This window comes from Oncorhynchus mykiss, chromosome 25 (genome assembly GCF_057628025.1).
Source record: "Oncorhynchus mykiss isolate SJ-2025 chromosome 25, ASM5762802v1, whole genome shotgun sequence".
In the NCBI taxonomy this organism is placed as follows: domain Eukaryota; kingdom Metazoa; phylum Chordata; class Actinopteri; order Salmoniformes; family Salmonidae; genus Oncorhynchus; species Oncorhynchus mykiss.
Genome location: NC_143046.1, coordinates 83,389,697 through 83,412,547, shown reverse-complemented (window position 1 = coordinate 83,412,547; position 22,851 = coordinate 83,389,697). Strand labels below are relative to the sequence as shown.

At 40.8% G+C, this 22,851-nt stretch overlaps 2 protein-coding genes, 1 long non-coding RNA gene and 1 other non-coding gene across 5 annotated transcripts in view; 3 read left to right on the top strand and 1 right to left on the bottom strand.

Moving 5' to 3' along the window:
- The window catches only part of LOC118944226 (guanine nucleotide-binding protein G(I)/G(S)/G(O) subunit gamma-2), a 31,725-nt gene extending 19,573 nt beyond the window's left edge, over nucleotides 1-12,152 (top strand). The window contains exons 2-3 of the mRNA XM_036962553.2: nucleotides 4,357-4,478; nucleotides 11,042-12,152. Coding sequence (XP_036818448.1) covers nucleotides 4,392-4,478; nucleotides 11,042-11,170 — 216 coding nt within the window. The 5' untranslated portion in view covers nucleotides 4,357-4,391 and the 3' untranslated portion in view covers nucleotides 11,171-12,152. The remainder of the gene's footprint in view (nucleotides 1-4,356; nucleotides 4,479-11,041) is intronic.
- A 1,747-nt stretch (nucleotides 12,153-13,899) lies between these two features.
- trnal-cag (transfer RNA leucine (anticodon CAG)) lies at nucleotides 13,900-13,982 on the bottom strand. Its single transcript has one exon. It is a non-coding gene; the product is annotated as a tRNA-Leu (tRNA).
- Nucleotides 13,983-14,062: 80 nt separating this feature from the next.
- On the top strand, nucleotides 14,063-18,429 carry LOC110505883 (uncharacterized). 2 transcript variants are annotated; one of them, XR_016492063.1, is made up of 4 exons: nucleotides 14,063-14,189; nucleotides 17,076-17,217; nucleotides 18,014-18,099; nucleotides 18,294-18,429. It is a non-coding gene; the product is annotated as an uncharacterized LOC110505883 (long non-coding RNA). The 2 variants fall into 2 exon arrangements; XR_002470899.3 differs by having other exon boundaries at nucleotides 14,083-14,194.
- Nucleotides 18,430-20,158: 1,729 nt separating this feature from the next.
- On the top strand, nucleotides 20,159-22,077 carry dusp23b (dual specificity phosphatase 23b). Its single transcript, NM_001165212.2, is given in 3 exon segments — nucleotides 20,159-20,279; nucleotides 20,831-21,112; nucleotides 21,339-22,077. Coding segments are annotated over 2 exon segments (456 nt in total). The 5' UTR covers nucleotides 20,159-20,279; nucleotides 20,831-20,842; the 3' UTR covers nucleotides 21,525-22,077.
- The last annotated feature ends 774 nt before the right edge of the window (nucleotides 22,078-22,851 follow it).

Sequence of the window (22,851 nt, the reverse complement as noted above, 5' to 3'; positions counted from 1 at the left end):
ACAGAAATGTAATTAGCATAATAACAAAAATCCCCATCAAAATCTGTCTATTTAAACTAGATATATCTTCTGTTCATGTCGGCCTTCCACATCTGCGGTGGAAGGTGGCAGAGCTACAGCGATGTTTGTCAGACCAGGAGACTTCCTGAAAAGTCTGTAGCGTCTGAACGGTTTGGGCTCTACGATGCCCACAAGCCTCACAAAACTCGCCTAAAGGTAACCCAGTACCAAATGACGGAAGTATGGACATACTTTAGTGCCAAAAAAGTGGTTAAATATGGATAGAAACAGATTAAAATAACCCTGAGCTATAGGACAGACACTGCAAAGTAAGCTTCATTTTTTTTGTATTTTACCCCCTTTTTCTCCCAAATGTAAATATTGTCTCATCGCTGGAACTCCCCAAAGGGTTCAGGGGGGGGGGGGGCGAAGGTCGAGTCAAGCGTCCTCCGAAACATGACCTGCCAAACCGCGCTTCTTAACACCCGCTCGCCAGCCGCACCAATGTGTCAGGAAACACCGTTCACCTGATGACCATGGTCAGCCTGCAGGCGCCCGGCCCGCCACAAGAAGTCCTTAGAACTCGATGAGCCAAGTAAAGCGCCCCCGGCCAAACCCTCCCCTAACCCAGATGATGCTGGACCAATTGTGCACCACCCTATGGGACTCCCGATCACAGCCAGTTGTGATACAGCCAAGGATCGAACCTGGGTCTGTAGTGATGCCTCTAGCCCTGCCAAGCACTGCCTTATTAGACCTCTGTGCCTCTCAAGAGGCCCAAATATACTTTATTTGAATAAATGTTTTGACTATCTGTTTTGCCATATATGAATATGTTATTCAATACATTTCTATGGGCTAATAAGAGTAAGGCCAAATGCAATGTTTCATTAAATGTTGTACCTACAAGGGTGCTAGAATTCCAAATCAAATAGCTAAATGATCCTTGGTATGACCATCTTAAAACAATTCCATATGTTAGCTTAGTAGAAACCAAGCCCCGGCCCTTAGACTCTAGGCAGTCAGTGTTTTAGATGGTTGCAGTGAGTTTATCCTGTCTTTTTATGGCCTCTGGTCAAAAGTAGTGCACTATGTATCATGCAAACATCTAGCAACCAAAAGGTTGAGTGTTTGAATCTCATCGTGGACAACTGTAGCAAATTAGCCACTTTTTAACTACATTTTAGCTACTTTGCAACTACTTAGCATGTTATCTAACCCTTAACCTAACCCTGACCTTAAACCTTTTAGCTAACCCTTCCCCTAACCTTAACCCTTTAACCTGATCCTAATACTAACCCATAACCCTAACACCTAGCCTAGCTAACATTAGCCAGCTAGCTGACTTTAGTGTTATCCACCTAGCTAACATTAGCCAGCTAGCTGACTTTAGTGTTATCCACCTAGCTAACATTAGCCAGCTAGCTGACTTTAGTGTTATCCACCTAGCTAACATTAGCCAGCTAGCTGACTTTAGTGTTATCCACCTAGCTAACATTAGCCAGCTAGCTGACTTTAGTGTTATCCACCTAGCTAACATTAGCCACAACAAATTGGAATCCATAATATGTCCTATGAATTGTAAATCGTAATATTTCATTATACGAAATGGATGCACATCCACAACTATACAAAACTTTTCATACTAAATGGAGTGCCTCAGATTTACAGAGCATTCAAAAAGTATTCAGATCCCTTGACTTTTTCCACATTGTGTTGTTACAGCCTAATTCTAAAATGGATTTTATTGTCTTTTTCCCAATCAATCTACACACAATGCCCCATATCTTAAACACTCACTCAGGGGTGCTTGTTTAGTCCCCTCCTATACTCCATGTTCACCAACGACTGCGTGGCCAAGCACAACTCCAACACCATCATTAAGTTTGCTGACGACACAACAGTGGTAGGCCTGATCACCGACAACGATGAGACAGCCTATAGAGAGGAGGTCAGAGGCCAGGCAGTGTGGTGCCAGGACAACAACCTCTCCCTCAATGTGAGCAAGACAAAGGAGCTGATCGTGGACTACAGGAAAAGGAGGGCTGAACATGCCACCATTCACATCGACTGGGCTGTAGTGGAGTGGGTCGTGGACTACAGGAAAAGGAGGGGCGAACAGGCCCCCATTCACATCGACTGGGCTGTAGTGGAGCGGGTCGAGAGTTAAGTTCCTTGGTGCCCACATCACCAACAAACTGTCATGGTCCAAACACACCAAGACAGTCGTAAAGAGGGCACGACAACACCTATTCCCCCTCAGGAGACTGGAAATATTTGGTATGTGTCCCCAGATTCTCAAAAGGTTCTACAGCTGCACAGCAAGCGGTACCGGAGTGTCAAGTCTAGGTCCAAAAGGCTCCTTAACAGCTTCTACCCCAAAGCCATAAGACTGCTGAATAATTAATCAAATGGCCAACCAGACTATTTGCATTGACCCCCCCCCCCCCCCCCCCCCCCCGCCCCCTTTCTTTTTACTCTGCTGCAACTCGCTGTTTATCATCTATGCATAGTCACTTTCCCATTACCTACACTTTCCCACTACCTAAATTAAATTGACTAACCTGTACCCCCGCACATTGACTTGGTACACCCTGTATGTAACCTCATACTTGTTATTTTATTGTTATTTTTAGTAGATTTTTTACTTTATTTTATTTTGTAAATATTTTCTTAACTCTATTTCTTGAACTGTTAAGGGCTTGTAAGTAAGCATCTCATGGTAAGGTCTACTACACCTGTTGTATTCGGCGCAAGTGACAAATAAAATGTGATTTGATTTGAAATTCCAAGCAAAAACTGTTTTTTTAAAACATATTTGCAAATGTATGTATAATAACAAATTTAAATTAAACATTTACATAACTATTCAGACCCTTTACTCGGTACTTTGTTGAAGCACCTTTGGCAGCGATTACAGCCTTGAGTCATTTTGGCATGACACAACATAACAACATAAGTTTGAAACACCTGTATTTGGGGAGTTTCTCCCATTCTTCACTGTAGATCCTCTCAAGCTGTCAGGTTGGATGGGGAACGTCGCTGCACAGCTATTTTCAGGTTTCTCCAGAGATGTTCGATCGGGTTCACTCAAGGACGTTCAGAGACTTGTCCCGAAGCCACTCCTGCGTTGTCTTGGCTGTGTGCTTAGGGTCTTTGTCCTGTTGGAAGGTGAACCTTCGCTTCAGTCTAAGGTCCTGAGCGCTCTGGAGCAGATTTTCATCAAGGATCTCCCTGTACTTTGCTCCATTCATCTTTCCCTTGATCCTGACTATTCCTCCAGTCTCTGCTTCTGAAAAACATCCCCCACAGAATGATGCTGCCACCACCATTCTTCACTGTAGGGGTGGTGCAAGGTTTCCTCCAGGCGTGACACTTGGCATTCAGGCCAAAGAGTTCAATCTTGGTTTCATCAGACCAGAGAATCTGGTTTCTCATGGTCTGAGAGTCCTTTTGGCAAACTCCAAGAGGGCTGTCATGTGCCTTTTACTGATGAGTGGCTTCCGTCTGGCCACTCTACCATTAAGTCCTGATTGTTGGAGTGCTGTATAGATGCTTGTCCTTCTGGAAGGTTCTCCCATCTCCACAGAGGACCTCTGGAGCTCTGTCAGAGTGACCCTCGGGTTCTTGGTCACCTCCCTGACCAAGGCCCTTGCTCAGTTTGGCCAGGTGGCCAGCTCTAGGAAGAATCTTGGTAGTTCAAATTTCTTCCATTTAAGAATGATGGAGGCCACTGTTTTCTTGGGGACCTTCAAAGCTGCATAATTGTTTTGGTACCCTTCGCCAGATCTGAGGTTCTACACAATCCTGCCTCGGAGCTCTATGGACAATTCCTTCGACCTCATGGCTTGGTTTTTGCTCTGACATGCACTGTCAACTGTGAGACTTTTTATAGACAGGTGCGTGCCTTTCCAAATCATTTCCAATCAATTGAATTTACCACAGCTGGACTCCAATCAAGTTGTAGAAACATCTCAAGGATGATCAAAGGAAACAGAATGCACCTGAGCTCAATTTCGAGTCTGATATCATAGGGTCTGAATACTTATGTAAATAAGGTATTTAAGGTTTTTTTTAACACATTTGCAACAATTTATAAAAACCTGTTTTCACTTTGTCATTTTGGGGTATTGTGTGTATATTGATGAGGATTTTCTTTTATAAAATCCATTTTAGAATAAAGTTGAAACGTTAAATAGAATGTGGAAAAAGGGAAGGAGTCTGAATACTTTCCGAATGCACTGTACATACAGAATGATAAGAAATGCTCTGAGACCAGGTTGCCACCCCAGACAGACAGACAAACAGACTAACCTTAAGCTTCAACCCTAAAACAACCTCTTCTCTTCCCTTCAGACAGCCTATACCAGGCCTAGCTGAGAATCTCTATCATGGCGTCCAACAACACAGCAAGCATCGCCCAGGCCAGGAAACTGGTAGAGCAGCTGAAGATGGAGGCCAACATTGACAGGATAAAGGTGAGGGGGAATTAGGTCTATATCACTGGCCAAGAAGATAAAAAACCTAACAGATACACTATCGGTCAAAGGTTTTAGAACAGCTACTCATTCAAGGGTTTTTCTTTATTTGTACTATTTTATACATTGTAGAATAATAGTGAAGACGTCAAAACTATGAAATAACACATAGTAGTAACCAAAAAAGTGTTAAAACAAATCAAAATATATTTTATATTTCAGATTCTTCAAAGTAGCTACCCTTTGCCTTGATAACAGCTTTGCACACTCTTGGCATTCTCTCAACCAGCTTCACCTGGAATGCTTTTCCAACAGTCTTGAAGGAGTTCCCACATATGCTGAGCACTTGTTGGCTGCTTTTCCTTCACTCTGCGGTCCGACTCATCCCAAACCATCTCAATTTGTTTGAGGTCGGGAGATTGTGGAGGCCAGGTCAACTGATTTAGCACTCCATCACTATCCTTCTTGATAAAATAGCCCTTACACAGCCTGAAGGTGTGCTGTGTCATTGTCCTGTTGAAAAACAAATGATAGTCCCATTAAGCCCAAACCAGCTGGGATGGCGTATCGCTGCAGAATGGTGTGGTAGCCATGCTGATTAAGTGTGCCTTGAATTCTAAATAAATCAGACAGTGTCACCAGTAAAGCACCCCCTCACCATAACACCTCCTCCTCCATGCTTTACGGTGGGAAATACACATGCGGAGATCATCCATTCACCCATACCGCGTCTCACAAAGACATGGCGGTTGGAACCAAAAATGTTCAATTTGGACTCCAGACCGAAGGACATATTTCCACTAGTCTGATGTCCATTGCTAGTGTTTCTTGGCCTAAGCAAGTCTCTTTTTCTTATTGGTGTCCTTTAGTAGTGGTTTATTTTCAGCAATTCAAACATGAAGGCCTGATTCTATTGTCAGTCCAAGATGGCGTAGCAGTCAGACGTGTTTTTGTCTTGTCTTGTCCCTTGTCTCATCGTTTCTTTACTAGGATATATTTTAATCTCACTTTCCACCTACGATCTAAATATACTTTCCTGCAACCCGCCCCACCCAATGTGGTACGGATCTGCTATTTTTATACGTTATAACTGGAACCTCCATCAGAAGCTAGCCAGCTAACTAGCTACTAGCCAGTAGTCACTGTTAACCACGGCTAGCCCCGGCCCGCTAGCTTTCTGAACACCGTGCCTCCCGCTCGCCTAGCATAGTAGCGACTACCAAACGGCTCCCGGACTCACCTATTGCTGCTCATTGGACCCTATAATCACTCGGCTACACATGCCTCTCTCGAATGTCAATATGCCTTGTCTTCTGCTGTTTCAGTTAATTATTATTTTATTTCTCCGTAGAGCCCCTAGTCCAGCTCAACATGCCTTAGATAGCTCTTTTGTCACACACCCCACACATGGGGAGAACTCACCTGGCTTAGCTATTGTCTCCAGATATGCAAGCTCTCTCATTGTCACTCAATGCCTAGGTTTACCCCCACTGGACTCACATCCTACCATATCCTTGTCTGTACATTATGCCCTGAATCTATTCTACCACACCCAGAAATCTTCCCCTTTTATTCTCTGTTACCAACGCACTAGACGACGAGTTCTTATAGTCTTTAGCTGTACCCTTATCATACTCCTCCTCTGTTCCTCTGTGATGCTGGGTCCCTGTAACCCTCAGCATCACACCTATTCCCCAGGCGCTCTCATTTGTTGACTTCTGTAACCGTAAAAGCCTTGGTTTCATGCATGTCAATATCAGAAGCCTCCTCCCTAAATTTGTTTTATTCACTGCTTTAGCACACTCCGCCAACCCTGGTGTCATAGCCATGTCTGAATCCTGAATTCTGACATTTCCATCCCCAACTACAACATTTTCCGTCAAGATAGAACTTCCAAAGGGTGTGGAGTTGCAATCTACTGCAGAGATAGCCTGCAGAGTTCTGTCATACTATCCAGGTCTATACCCAAACAGTTCGAGGTTCTGCTTTGAAAAATCAATCTCTCCAGAAATAAGTCTCTCACTGTTGCCACTTGTTATGGACCCCCCTCAGCCCCCAGCTGTGTCCTGGACACCTTGTGTCAATTGATTGCCCCCAGTCTATCTTCAGAGTTCGTACTGTTAGGTGACCTAAACTGGGATATGTTCAGCACCCTGGCCGTCCTACAATCTAAACTAGATGCCCTCAATCTCACACAAATGATCAAGGAACCTACCAGGTACAACTCTAAATCCGTAAACATTGGCACCCTCATAGATATCATACTGACCAACTTGCCCTCTAAATACACCTCTGCTGTCATCAACCAGGATCTCAGCAATCACTGCCTCTTTGCCTGCGTCCGTAAGGGGCCTGCTGTCAAACGACCACCCCTCATCACTGTCAAATGCTGCTTAAAACACTTCAGCGAGCAGGCCTTTCTAATCGACCTAGCCCGGGTATCCTGGAAGGATATTGACATCATCCCGTCAGTAGAGGATGCCTGGTTATTCTTTAAAAGTTATTTCCTCACCATCTTAAATAAGCATGCACCATTCAAAAAATGTAGAACAAAGAACAGATATAGCCCTTGGTTCACTCCAGACTGCCCTTGACCAGCACAAAAACATCCTGTGGCGTATTGTATTAGCATTTAATAGTCCCCTCGATATGCAACTTTTGAGGGAAGTCGGGAACCAATCTACAGTCAGTTAGGAAAGCAAAGGCTAGCTTTTTCAAACAGAAATGTGCGTCCTGCAGCACTAATTCCAAAAAGGGACACCGTAAAGTCCATGGAGAATAAGGGCACCTCCACCCAGCTACCCACTAACTCTAATGAACGTATCTTCTACAGGCCAGGAAACACTGTCACCACCGATAAATCTACGATAATCGAGAATTTCAATAAGCATTTTCCTACGGCTGGCCATGCTTTCCACCTGGCTACCCCTACCCTGGCCAACAGCTCTGCACCCCCCGCAGCAACTTGCCCAAGTCCCCTCCCCCCGCTTCTCCTTCACCCAAATCCAGATGGTTGATGTTCTGAAAGAGCTGCAAAATCTGGATGCCTACAAATCAGCTGGGCTAGACAATCTGGACCTTCTCTTCCTAAAATGATCTGCCGAAATTGTTGTATCCCCAAATACTAGCCTGTTCAACCTCTCTTTCGTATCGTCTAAGATCCCTAAAGATTGGAAAGCTGCCGCGGTCATCCACCTCTTCAAAGGGGGAGACTCTCTAGACCCAAACTGTTACAGACTTATATCCATCCTGCCCTGCTTTTCTAAAGTCTTCAAAAGCTAAGTTAACAAACAGATCACCAACCATTTAGAATCCCAACGTACCTTCTCCGCTATGCAATCTGGTTTCCAAGCTGGTCATTGTTGCACCACACCCACGCTCAAGGTCCTAAACGATATCATAACCGCCAGTGTTAAGAGACAATACTGTGCAGCTGTATTCATCGACCTGGCCAAGGCTTTCGACTCTGTCAATCACCACATTCTTATCGGCAGACTAAACAACCTTAGTTTCTCAAATGACTGCCTCGCCTGGTTCACCAACTACTTCTCACATAGAGTTCAGTGTGTCAAATCGTAAGGCCTGATGTCCGGACCTCTGGCAGTCTCTATGGCAGTGCCACAAGGTTCAATTCTCGGGCCGACTCTTTTCTCTGTATTTATCAATGATATCGCTCTTGCTGCTGGTGATTCTCTGATCCACCTCTATGCAGACGACATCATTCTGTATACATCTGGCCCTTCCTTGGACACTGTGTTAACAAACCTCCAAACGAGCTTCAATGCCATACAACACTCCTTCCGTGGCCTCCAACTACTCTTAAATGCTAGTAAAACGAAATGCATGTTCTTCAACCGATTGCTGCCCACACCTGCCCGCCCATCTAGCATCACTACTCTGGACGGTTCTGACTTAGAATATGTGGACAACTATAAATACCTAGGTGTCTGGTTAGACTCTAAACTTTCCTTCCAGACTCACATCAAGCATCTCCAATCCAAAATTAAATCTAGAATCTTTGTATTTCGCAACAAAGCCTCCTTCACTCATGCTGCCAAACATACCCTCGTAAAACTGACTATCCTACAGATCATTGACTTCAGCAATGTCATTTACAAAATAGCCTCCAACACTCTACTCAATAAATTGGATGTAGTCTATCACAGTGCCATCCGTTTTGTCACCAAAGCCCCATATACTACCCACCACTGCGACCTGTATGATCTCGTTCCCTGGCCCTTGCTACATATCTGTCGCCAAACCCACTGGCTCCAGGTCATCTATAAGTCTTTGTTAGGTAAAGCCCGGCCTTATCTCAGCTCACTGGTCTCCATAGCAACACCCACCCGTAGCACGCGCTCCAGCAGGTATATTCCACTGGTCATCCCCAAAGCCAACACCGCCTTTGGCCGGTATTCTTTCCAGTTCTCTGCTGCCAATGACTAGAACGAATTGCAAAAATCATTGAAACTGGAGACTTATATCTCCCTCAGTAACTTTAAGCATCAGCTGTCAGAGCAGCTTACCGATCACTGTACCTGTACACAGCCCATCGGTAAATAGCACACACAACTATCCCATCCCCATATTGTTACTTATTTTTTGGCTCTTTTGCGCTTCAGTATATCTACTTGCACATCATCGTCTGCACATCCATCACTCCAGTGTTAATGCTAAAATGTACATATTTCACCACTATGGCCTTTTTTATTGCCTTACCTCCCTAACCTTACTACATTTGCATACACTGTACACAGATTTTTATTTTGTTATTTTGACTGTACGTTTCTTTATCCCATGTGTAAGTCTGTGTTGTTGTTTTTGTTGCACTGCTTTGCTTTATCTTGGTCAGGTCGCAGTTGTAAAGAGAACTTGTTCTCAACTGGCCTACTTGGTTCCCACAGTCTCCTCTTAACAGTTGATATTGAGATGTGTCTGTTATTTGAAGTCTGAGGAGCATTTATTTGGGCTGAAATTTCTACGGCTGGTAACCCCCCCTTATCACAACACAACTGATTGACTCAAACGAATTAAGAAGGAAAAAAATTCCACAAATGAACTAAGAAGGAAAGAAACTCCACAAATTAACTTTTAAGGCACACCTGTTAATTGAAATGCATTCCAGGTGACTACCCCATGAAGCTGGTTGAGAGAGCGCCAAGAGTGTGAAAAGCTGTCATCAAGGCAAAGGGTGGCTATTTGAAGAATCTCAAATGGAAAATCTATTTTGATTTATGTAACACTTTATTGGTTACTACATGATTCTATATGTGTTATTTCATAGTGTTGATGTCTTCACTATTATTCTACAATGTAGAAAATATTAAAAAATAAAGAAAAACCCTTGAATGAGTTGGTATTCTAAAACTTTTGATCGGTTGTGTATATGACAAATCTGTAGCATCACTGCCCAAAAGGATAATACAGATAGATGTACACTCAGTGGACCAAACATTAGGAACACCTGCTCTTTCCATGACATAGACTGACCAGGTGATTCCAAGTGAAAGCTATGATCTCTTATTGATGCCACCTGTTAAATATACTTAAATGAAGGGGAGGAGACAAGTTAAAGAAGGATTTTTAAGCCATGAGATATGGATTGTGTATGTGTGCAATTCAGAGGGTGAATGGGCAAGACAAAGGTTTTAAGTGCCTTTGAACAGGGTATGGTAGTAGGTGCCCGGTGTACTGGTTTAAGTATGTCAAGAACTGCAACGCTGCTGTGTTTTTACACCTAACCGTTTCCTGTGTGTTTCATAAATGGTCCACCACCCAAAGGACATTTTATTTAACTAGGCAAGTCAGTTAAGAACTAATTCTTATTTACAATGACAGTCTACCAGGGAACAGTGGGTTAACTGCCTTGTTCAGGGGCAGAATGGCAGATTTTTTACCTCAGGGACTTGATCCAGCATCTTTCGGTTACTGGCATACATGAAATATGAGAAATCGGTAACATCACTGCCTAAAAGGATATATCCGAAATATGAGAAATCGGTAACATCACTGCCTAAAAGGATATATCCGAAATATGAGAAATCGGTAACATCACTGCCTAAAAGGATATATCCGAAATATAATAAATAGGTAGCATCACTGCCTAAAAGCATATAACAGAAATATGAGGAAACCGGTAGCATCACTGCCTAAAAGCATACAACTGAAATATAATAAATAGGTAGCATCACTGCCTAAAAGCATATAACCGAAATATGAGAATATAGGAAAGTAAGGGATATACAGAATGAGACATTGGTTGCCCGTTCCATTACAGCACAGAATACAGTGGTATTAACATGGTGATAGTATGGTAACAAGTTATAGTTACTATGATATTACCACTGTGTGTGTGTGTGTGTGTGTGTGTGTGTGTGTGTGTGTGTGTGTGTGTGTGTGTCTTTCAATACAGGTTTAGTTACTATGATATTACCACTTTATTCCACACTGTAATGTAAAAGTACCAACAAATCTATTGTGTCGAAGTCAAAGTGTGTGTGTGTGTGTGTGTGTGTGTGTGTGTGTGTCTGTGTGTCTGTGTGTGTGTGTGTCTTTCAATACAGGTGTCCAAAGCAGCAGCAGACTTAATGTCGTACTGCGAAGCCCATGCCAAAGAGGACCCGCTCCTGTCGCCGGTGCCCGCATCCGAAAACCCTTTTAGGGAGAAGAAGTTCTTCTGTGCCATCCTGTAAACGGGGTGTGGTTTATTTGGTCTGACAGGAAGTCTGCTCATCTTGGGACATTGAACGAGGACGTTCAATATGTAGACATCTTCTAACAGAAGGGCATGGAGGAGTAGTACTGTCTCTTTCTCTACAATGGAAGCTAAAGCAGGCATTTAAAAACCACAGAGTAAGACGTAACCATTTACAACGGTCTGATCTGACCTGATCTGAGGGCAGTTTTTGAGGGCTGTGCAGCATGTTTGATGGATCCATCCGTGTAGTCAGAGGACAACCGAAGATAGTATGGTTATCCACCCAGAAACATGATGGACAACCAATCAAGTTGTTGTCAGGTTGTGTTTAAAATAAAATAAAAAGAATGAAGGAAAAAAATTAACAAAAAAAAAATGTTGTGGTTCTTTTGGAACATGAAATCCAAGTGTTACGTTAAACGGTGGGTTGGGTTGGGTAGATGAGCTGCTTACCACCAGATACTAACGCCTGTTTATCAGAATGTTTTTCTTTTTGCTGTTGTTTATTTTATGCAGATTTTGATTCTGAGATGAATTGGTTTGGCTATATCACTTAGACAACTTTCTATACTGTATGTGATTTACTGAAACAGCTATTTTAACTTCTTTTTTTTTTTTTTTACATCGTTAGAATTGGTGAAAGCTGTTTTAATGGAAAGTTTGGACGTTCAATTAAGTGATATTCTTCACAGACATGTTTCTTTAAACTTCTTCTGAGAGAAGTATACAACATATATATCTGGCAATGTGGTACAGTTTGTGTTTCCTTCAGATACAAGCTCTCTTTTTACTATTTGTATAAACATACTAGCAAGTGAACTGTGTTGTGCTGTGCGTTCTGAATGTTTGTGTTTATCATTAATAATTGCATGAAATTAACTATTTTTTAATTTTATTTTTAATGTGGGGATTGTGTGAACGAGGCAGCCTCCATCTGGCAGTGCCAACTGTATTAAAAAGATAACAATGACTCAAAATGGACTCCATTAGGACATCTTTGTCATAGGAAAAATGAAAGGGACAAGACTGAGCTGCAAGCCGATGATGCTTAATTTCCCAAATTGTTTAAAAATAGGTTATGGTTAGGGTTAAAGGTTAGATTTAGGGTTAAAGGGATAGTTCAGCCAAATTACAAAATGACACATTGGTTTCCTAACCCTCCAAACAGTCTATGGACCATGCATGACAGCAATCCATGATTTGGTTTAGTTTCCATGGCACTGTTTCCACATGCTAATATTTAGCATTTTGGCATAAATCCCATTAAAGTCATGGGGCCGATATTAGCATTTTTTCACACATCATGTCCAAATCATCTAAAAGTATCTAAAAAATGATTGTGAAGCTCAACAAAGTCACTTACAGATGTTTTGAACATGAAAATGCTAATATCGGTTCCATGACTTGAATTTGTGCCACAAATGCTAAAACGTTAGCATGTGGAAACAGAGCCAGGGAGATTAAACCAAAGCATGGATCTATCCCTAGTTTTAACTGTTTCGTTAAGTTTAGGGCATAGGTTGTCCGTTTTAGATTTTGGATGCTGGTCAGAAAAGTCCCTTTAATTTGGTCTCCCCTCTCATGCTATAGCAATACCTGGTTCTGACTGGCAAGGTATATTTCCATAGCACTTTGCACATAAAGCTACTAGCTAGTTGGAGTATAAGACATCATTGAACATTCACATTCACATGGGCCAGACTATGTGGGTTATTCATAAAACTATATAAACATGTTTACATCAGCCATTTAAACTGCAAGGAGAAATCTAGTAGACATTGCAGACTGTGCAGAAACTGACATAGGTTTTAGTCCCTTCATCAGAAAACAAGAGGTAGGCCTACACATTTCATGAGAAACATGGCATCCTACCATATTCATAATCATTCATATTTATAATCTTGGCAAGTGAACATACTGTATGCCCAAATAAATTAACAAAGTAGCACCTAAGAAGTGATTATTTTTGGGGTGCACTGCAGCATTGCAGAAAACTGTTGTGTGTAAAAATAAAAATAAATATTTATAAAACTCAAACTCTAAAGCCCTATTTATCACCCGGTGCTAACATGGGTCCTTTGTTCTGACCTTGCCTACATTCTGAAAAGTGTCTACACATAGTATTAAAATGTGTCTGTTATCTGTCCACTTTGTCTGCATTGTGACAAGATGTCCTGTTCCCTCTATCCAAGGGCCTTCTTGGGCCGCCTGTTGCCCATCCCTAAACTAGACCATAAGTAGGTAACATAACATGTCTTGGAGGTGCTCAGAAATATGTAAACGTATATTTCATATAGCTCTGAGGCCAGGCTGTAATATAATATAATTAATTATATCATATTTGGATAATCCGTGAGCATAAAATTACAAAAAGTTCAAATAAAAATGAAAATAAGCTGAAGCTTTTCTTTAAGGGAATAGGGTGAATTTGCCTCTAGTCACTGATCTTGGGTCCATTTAGCATGTTCCCCACTAATGGTTAAGGATAGGAAGCTGATCCTAAATCTGTTTTTAGGAGAAACTTCACCCTTGCAGTTTGATTAGCTTCTATTTGTTGCACTTTAGTGCCCTCGTGTGGATAACAGCCCCAACATAATTTTCAACATTTTATTTATACTGATTTAGTATTGCGTTCGTTGCTACGATAAAATAACTTACTTGTTGCAGGGGATCTTACTAACATCGACGCACTTGTCTGATTCAGTTCGGGGGGAAAAAAATATTTGTCAGAAGTGGGATTCGAACCCACGCCTCCAGGGGAGACTGCGACCTGAACGCAGCGCCTTAGACCGCTCGGCCATCCTGACATACAATTAATTGCGAATGTATATCGTTTTAACCTTATTGTTTTGTACTTACCAACTGGTTGAAGTTACTCACGTGTTGCATTCAACGATTTAGAAACCCGGAAATATCCGAGTTTCCTAGTTCCGACGAGCACTTGACCGCGGCACAAGGAGCGACACAAATCTTTGACGTCGTCGTGCAAGAGAAGGCAGAAGAAGGAAGCTCCAGTAGGGTTTGTGTACTTTGGTGTTTAACGTTGTTATTATAACGTTACCCTGTTTAACAAGACACCACCCACGTCCAATTTTAGCCGTTTAGGTAGTTAGCTAAAACGTTAATCTGACATTTTTTAAATACATTTCTCGAGAAATTTACTTATTGTAAGTGAATATTGCTTTAATTAATTCAATTGACAGTGGTTAGTATACGTTACTAACTAGCTGGCAACCTACCTAATAAACTTCACTTGAAAGATATCGAGCAAATGTTCTGTGTTACATTTGGTCTTTTGGCAATATAGCTAGCTAGTTTATCATGTTTTTTGTTCACCGAGGGACGCCAACTTTTTGGCATGGGCGTTTACTGTGGGGATTTCTTTAGCTAGCTAGTCCCATTATTAGCAGAGATAACTAGCTATATATGCTCTTTATAAGCTAACTAGCTAAGTAGTAACGTTAGATGCTTTTGAGTGTGTTGAAGTGTGTCCAAGTCACAGATGAAAGACGAAACCTTTAGCTAGCCAGTTATACCAACCGTTTGTTAGTCTTTGTCCAAGTATCATGCTCTCTCCCAGTGGAGTGCAGGTCTACTAATTTAGGTTTAGGCTCAGTAATTTGGCCAAAATCCTATACTTCAACGAGGCCAGAGGGGGGCATCTGAATTCACATTGGGACTGGCAGTGAATAGAACACTATGGTTGAGTTACAGTAATAGAACACTATAGTTACAGTAATAGAACACTATGGTTGAGTTACAGTAATAGAACACTATGGTTGAGTTACAGTAATAGAACACTATAGTTACAGTAATAGAACACTATAGTTGAGTTACAGTAATAGAACACTATAGCTGAGTTACAGTAATAGAACACTATGGTTGAGTTACAGTAATAGAACACTATGGTTGAGTTACAGTAATAGAACACTATGGTTGAGTTACAGTAATAGAACACTATAGTTACAGTAATAGAACACTATAGCTGAGTTACAGTAATATAACACTATGGTTACAGTAATAGAACACTATGGTTGAGTTACAGTAATAGAACACTATAGAATGAGTTACAGTAATAGAACACTATAGTTACAGTAATAGAACACTATGGTTGAGTTACAGTAATAGAACACTGGTTGAGTTACAGTAATAGGCAATGAAACAATTTCTGAAAATGGAATTCTAAATACAGGTGTATTTAATTGCTTTGTAAACTGAATGGGTTCACATACAAAGCATAAAGCTTTATACTGACATTAACAAAGCATAATTCTAGTCATATGGATCATAAGGTTAACTTATAAGACAAAGCATGAACAATGAAATGCCTAGGAAATTAGAATATATAATAAATCACCTGTTAGCATGAGTGGCAGTGTGCAGCGTTTTCCTTTCTGTTTTCCATGAGTTTGCCTACAACTCCAGCACCTGCGGAAAGTACCTAGATGGGCGTATGTTCTTCATCTTTTCTACCAATGTAAATAAGACAAAATTCCTGAGAAGACAATCAACTCCATTGCATAGAACTGCAACAAACACTCAAACTGGACAGTTTTATCTCAATCTTTTCATTCAAAGACACAATCATGGACACTTACTGACAGTTGTGGCTGCTCTGCGTGATGTATTGTTGTCTCTTCCTTCTCGCCCTTTGTGCTGTTGTCTGTGCCCGATAATGTTTGTACCATGTTTTGTGCTGCTGCCATGTTGTGTCGCTACCATGTTGTTGTCATGTTGTGTTGCTACCATGCTGTGTTGTCATGTGTTGCTTCCATGCTATGTTGTTGTCTTAGGTGTCTCTTTATGTAGTGTTGTGTTGACTCTCTTGTCTTGATGTGTGTTTTGTCCTATATTCTTTATTTAATTTATTTTTTATGTTGAATCCCTGCCCCCGTCCCAGCAGGAGGCCTTTTGCCTTTTGATAGGCCGTCATTGTAAATAAGAATTTGTTGTTAACTGACTTGCCTAGTTAAATAAAAGTTCAGAGTTCACCTGTTCAGATACAAGTAAGCATAGACGCAATGCATCCATAAAGATATCAGAGTTATCCTATCAGGGTTATCCTATTGGGAGTTATCCTCAGTGAACAAGTGTCAGATAGAAGCCAAACATGGACATAATAACATTAGTCAGTCCTCTGAATACTGTAACAAGAGGGGGAAGAGTTGACTAGTCATGGGGCATTGTCATTTGTGCTTTCCTTGTGTTCCTGGACAATTTGCCATGCAGCTCCAGCTGAGTTGGGACCGAGCCCACAGTCTGTTATAAATCGTGATTACATGTGCTCTTTCATAACAAATGCTCTAATCATTTTAACTATGTGTTGTTTTTGTGGAATACAAATGTGTATAAAAAAAAATTTACACAAAAAACTTCTAAAATATTTGGCTGCTAAGTGGTAGCATTCTTGTTTTACTTTTGTAAATAAAGTGGTGGTTTGTTGAGGAGAAGAACTTCAAGCAACGATGTGCTAACTAGCTAACTTAGCTGGCCAACTTTAGCTAGCTAACATCAGCTATTTGACTAATCCTCCATGGATATGGTAAGTTTAAATGTTTACCTGTTGTAGCTCTCTGTGTGTGTGTGTGTGTGTGTGTGTGTGTGTGTGTGTGTGTGTGTGTGTGTGTGTGTGTGTGTGTGTGCGTGAATTACCCCAGAGCATCTGTAATTTGCTGGAGGCGATGCAGGAACGGTAACCTAAGGGAAGGAGTACAGAAGTTAATCAGCCTGCTGACTGAGAAAGGAAATAGCCTATGTTGCTGTCTCTCTATCTCTCTCCGTATGTCTGCCTGACTCCCAGATTGCAGAGGGGCAACATAGTCAATGTACTTCATAGGCTAAGTCTAACTTAGTAAAGAACTTAGGTAATGGTTAATCATGATTCGTCTCTGTCTTTACAGGTCCTGGAACATGTCAATGGCCTAATGCATGTCCTCTAAAGCAGTGCTTGGCCGCCCACTAAGTTACCAGTGATCTATTCTGCCACATCCCAGGGAACTGAGAGAGCAGAACTACCCCTCCTTAAATCCATAGTCATTGACAGTAAGTTTTGTGTGCAAAATGTTTTTTTTTTCCCATATGTTTGATAATCTGATATGTGATGTGTATTGATTCCTACTAACCAGCTTTGTAAGAGCTAGGTTTGTACTAGCAATGCTGATTATCATGAATGTGTTTTTCACTGAGACTTTCCCCAAGAGACATGCTATTCAGCTGCCTATGATTTCCTGATCTTACATTCTTAGGAAAAAAGGGTTCTATTTAGAACCTAAAAGGGTTCATCGGCTGTCCACATAGGTGAACCCTTCGAAGAAGCATTTTTGCTTCAATCTAGAACCTTTTCTAAAAAAAGGTTCTACCTGGAACCAAAAAAAGGGTTCTCCTATGGGGACAGCCGGAAAAAAAAACATTTGGAACCCTTTATTCTAAGAATGTAGTGTAAGTAGATCCAATTGAAATCACTGTTTTAATAATATACATTTGTGATATTACCACATGTATTAGGATTAGGCTAAACTTGACCATTTAGAGATGAGTAAAAAAAAAAAAATCATAATCCAACTACTGTCTAATTTTGATATCCTCATAAAATGTTTCAGATTGATGATTTAATGAAATTATGTCCCACTTCAATAATGAAGGGACATAGGAGGAGCAAACATGCCTGTGCATGTTTGTAGTTGGTAAGGAAATGTGAACAGTTGACATAGACAATCAGACCTTTTTAATAGATTCTGACTGTTAAAGATATTTTACTGTGCATTACTGTTCTGTTGTGTCCTGCATGCCCACATTATGCCAATCGATCATTTATTTTCTTCTCTTTTTGTTCTTGCAGTAAGTGTCAAGACAAGCCAGAAAACAGGAGGTTGACGTGTTGTGGGCCGTCTGTAAAGTCCTCAAATATGCCCCTGAGGATGCAAAGTATGTATATGAGCAAGTTGCTCTTTTTTGAAAGTATCTCTAAGTGATAACTGCGACAAACTTCTTCAACCTGTACCATGGAATTACTTTTAGGTAGCTGAGTTCAGAAAGTTTCTTCAGGAATGTCCTTTTCTCATTTTCTTTAAAAATCTTAAATTAATACATTTGTAATACGCTGACTCTCTTCACTGCAGATCTGACCCATCACACCACTCTTCAAGAGGGCCACTACGCTCCAGATTGTCTTCTGTCCTCAGAGGTCCTTGTTGAGGATCTACCCTATCATACCATTCATATTGTTCATTAATAAAATAAAACAATGGGCCTTTATATACTCTGTGTCGCTCACTCTATGGGTGAATTACGAATCAATTACTGTATGCAGATGTGCAAAAAAATTGTGATGAAGATTTTGTTTTGCTATTGCTTGTTATTGTTTTGCTATCTGTTTTAAATGTAAGATGATTTAGCAGATTTAAACTTTAATTGGTGACTATGGAAACAGATAGAAATGTAATGAACCATATTTTCAATATCCAACTTTATCCTCTGCAATACTTTTTACTGTAGGTAATACGCTGTAATCACGTGGTCGTTACCAGGTTATGATGAGGTCTTAACTATAACCAGTAGGCAACATAATATAGCACATAATATATTGGTCAGAATTATGACCAGCAGGTCAGATAGAGCTCACAATTATGACCAACTGGTCGTATGGTGGTCACAAAAAGACGTTAAAAAATAACTTTTTTTTTCAACCAGTTTGCGTCATTTTGACGTCTTTTCACAAAGGTGTTGTTCAATCAAATCAAATGTCACATGCGCCGAATGCTTACTTTCAAGCCCTTAACCAACAATTCAGTTTTAAGAAAAATACTCCCAAAAAAAGAAAATAAATAAAAGTAACAAATAATTAAAGAGCAGCAGTAAAATAACAATAGCGAGGCTATATACAGGGGGTACCGGTACAGAGTCAATGTGCTGGGGCACCGGTTAGTCGAGGTCATTGAGGTAATATGTACATGTCGGTAGAGTTATTAAAGTGACTATGCTTAGTTAGAAATGGGACACTGGGACCTGTATGATGCCGCTAAGGTGGCAGTTGGAGGCCAGCTCCAGACCCTTACTGCAATCTCTCTGCCGCAACGGTCCAATTAAAAAACAATGGCTTCCGCCGCGACGTTGGCGACGCATGCCATCACAGAATAAAGAGTTATAAACAAGTTCTGACTACAAGGAGTACATCTACGACCAGAAGTGACTTTTCAAAGCAGGTTAGAAGAATTACCGTGAGGGGTTAGGAGACAGTTTAAGTTTAGGAAAGGGGTTAGAGTTCGCTAAAATGCCCCCCTAACTACAAAAGGTCCCAACCAATGATGTATATAAACCCTAGATTGTTGATGCTATGTATTGGCCAATGGGAGGCTTTAAAGCCACTGATGACGCCATATTGGCATGGCACTCCTCAGAAGAAGCAGTCCTCTGTCGGAATTTATGGAATTATACAGTATTTCAATTAAATGTTTCAAGCACAAAATTACATGCATTTAAGTATTTTTGTTATTAGTACTGTAACGACCCTGGGTTTACACCAATGTAATGAAACAGGCAGGGAGCAGGTCTCGAACCCTCGACCTTCTAGCCCGAGGTCCGGCGCGCTATCGACTGTTCCGCAAAAGCATGCTCCTGCGGCAGAGTCGATTTCCGCGCTTATAAACCCAGGTTCGTTACAGTACTTAAAAAAAAAAATCATTATTTTAAGATTTTATTTGTATGTTTCGTTCACGATAATAATAATGCATTAAGGTGTATGTAATATAATAAACGTGGCAAAAACAAATGTAGACATTATAAATGCATTTCTGTACAGTAACTTCCCCCCAAAAAAAATGTTTTACCACGGTGAGGAGAGCCAAGATGGAGGTGCCGTGGCCTCAAAACAGTGCCCCCATAATATTGTCTAGTGTATGTATAAATTATTGTTCACCGACCTTTACACATCTTTGTCGTCATCGTTCTAAAGACGGATTAAGCGCCAGTGTAGGTTGTGTTCTATGTTGTTTAACGGGACATCACCCACCACACCCTGACTTTAGTCGTTTAGCTAGCTACGAAACCTTTTCCCCACCAGATCTGACGTTTTTATACACGGATTTCTTCAGAAAACAATACTGAATGTAAGTAAATGCATGAATGAATTGACAGGTGCCAGTAGCATGCTAGCTAGCAACCTATTTTATAAACTTCACGTAAAGATAGCTAGTAAGCAAACTTTATATTACATTTGGATTTTTGGCAATATAGAAAATGTTAGTTTATCATCTGTTTTTTTTGTACACAGAGTTGACGCCCACCTTTTGTCATGGACGCTTATGGATGTATTTAGCTAACTCAACTAGTAGCTACTACTACTAACTAGCTGCATTTGAGTGGGTTGAAGTGTCAAAATCACAGATGAAAGGGGAAATCTTTAGTTAACTAGTTATACCAACCGTTTGTTTATAATAAACCTTGTTCGAGTATCATGCGGTCTCCCAGTGGAGTACAATTCAACTCGGCCAGATTTCAGTCGTCTTTCCTAAATACTACACAACTGAGGCCACATAGTTTCACCGTTGTAACGTTAACACAGCAATGGGTTTATGGGCATCTGAATGCACATTGTGACTTGCTGTGAATATGAGATTATTGAATGGTAAAACAATCTCTACATTTCACAATATTTCAGATTGACTTTGCCATGGCCTGTAGTCCACCCCCTAATTTCTCCTGGGTCGAACCTAAAAAGTTGGCAGGACTGGCTCTCCCTCGAATGACTGCCCACTACCAATACCTTCTGGACAATGGCATTCAACACCTGGTCTGCTTGTGTGAGAAAAAACCTCCCAACTATGATACCGTCCCAGGAGTGAAACTACACCACATCAAGATAATAGACTTCACCCCACCAACTCCAGAACAAATTCAGAGGTTTCTGTCTATTGTGGAGGAATCGAATGCTAAAGGCGAGGTAAGGGTTCAGTTTAAGAAGTGTTCAGTTACCCATTATTCAGCTACTACATCAGAGGACCTCCTTATGTCTGTTCTGACACACGAAACCAAACAAACATTGACCACTGAGTTCACAGTCAAAATGTGCACAGTTGAATTATTGTCAACCATTGATGTACATTAACACACAGCCTTCTGTACCTTTATCTATGTAAGTCAACCACATGTATTTCTCGCTGCCGTAGGGTGTAGCTGTTCACTGTATGCATGGCTATGGGAGGACGGGGACCATGTTGGCCTGCTATCTGGTGAAGACCAGGCAGATCTCAGGCATCGACGCCATCAGTGAGGTCAGGAGACTACGTCACGGCTCTATTGAGACACACGACCAGGAGAAAGCAGTGGCGCAGTTTTACCAGCGCATTAAATAACTGTTTTTTGTTTAAATATTTTACATTTAAATCATTTTAAAGGGGAAATCAACTTGTATACCTGCACTGTACACATCTATACCTATTGAAGTGGCCAAATTTAAAATGGGGGACACATTTTTATATATTGTAGCTGCATTTCTTCTTTAAAGCTGCTACTCAGGTTTGGAACTACATGGATTTTTTTTAGGAGTGCCTGTTTTTAACTCTGGGAAGGTGTCCTGAATTGTATGGGGAGTATACGGTACATCTATAATGTGTACCATGACCGCTGTGCCTCTGCATTGCTCACTCTCTGGGGTTTTAGGCTGGGTATCTATAATGTGTACCATGACCGCTGTGCCTCTGCATTGCTCACTCTCTGGGGTTTTAGGCTGGGTATCTATAATGCACTTTGTGACAACTGCTGATGTAAAATGGGCTTTATAAAACACATTTGATTGCTGTTGTAAATTTGCCAAAAATAACCATTAATTTATTACAAAAAAATCCATTAATAATGTACCTAAGTTTTGATTTGAGTTCAATTAAACAACAGACTCATGCAATAAGCATTTGTGACTCATCACCTGGATTCAGTCTTATGTAGCACCATTTGAAATTGGGTGTTTTACATTGGATAAAAAGTAGAGACCCAGAGCTACAACATGGCATATCATACACAGTATTTTTGAGGAACAAGTCATTCTGCTTTGAAAGTTGATATACTTGTAAACTCACTTTTGAGAAAATGGCCTTTGAATGTTTTGGTACCTATTGAAGAGCTCTACTTTGTCTATATTGTCTATACACATTCAGCATTGTGCACACACTCTTAAGCCAGCCCCACCCATCTCTTTAAGGATTCACATGTGCAGTCATGCACTGAACAGTGAGTAGTGTAGTAAAGATTAAGACTTAAAGTGGTAGTAGCCTACAATAAGGAGACATTCCAGGTAAACAAAGTGTCCAGATGTAAAGATACCTTAATAGAAAATGACTGAAGTTAAAGTCACACAGTAAAATACTACTTGAGTAAAAGTCTAAAAGTGTTTGCTTATTAAAAAATACTATCAAAAGTACATTAACCTCTTTGGGCCGGCAAGTATCAAAATTTGAAGTCAGATTTGATTAAAGCAGATGGCCCTATTTCAGTGTTTTGTTGACCGATAGCCAGGGGCACACTCCAACACTACGATATCATTTACAAACGAAGCATTTGTGTTTAGTGAGTCTGTGTGGTATGTCACAAAATCATGTTACGACCACACATATCAATATTCATTTTATATATCAATATTTTGCTAAGTGGATGGGTCTTTACAGAAGGTGTAAATGATACAGCCAA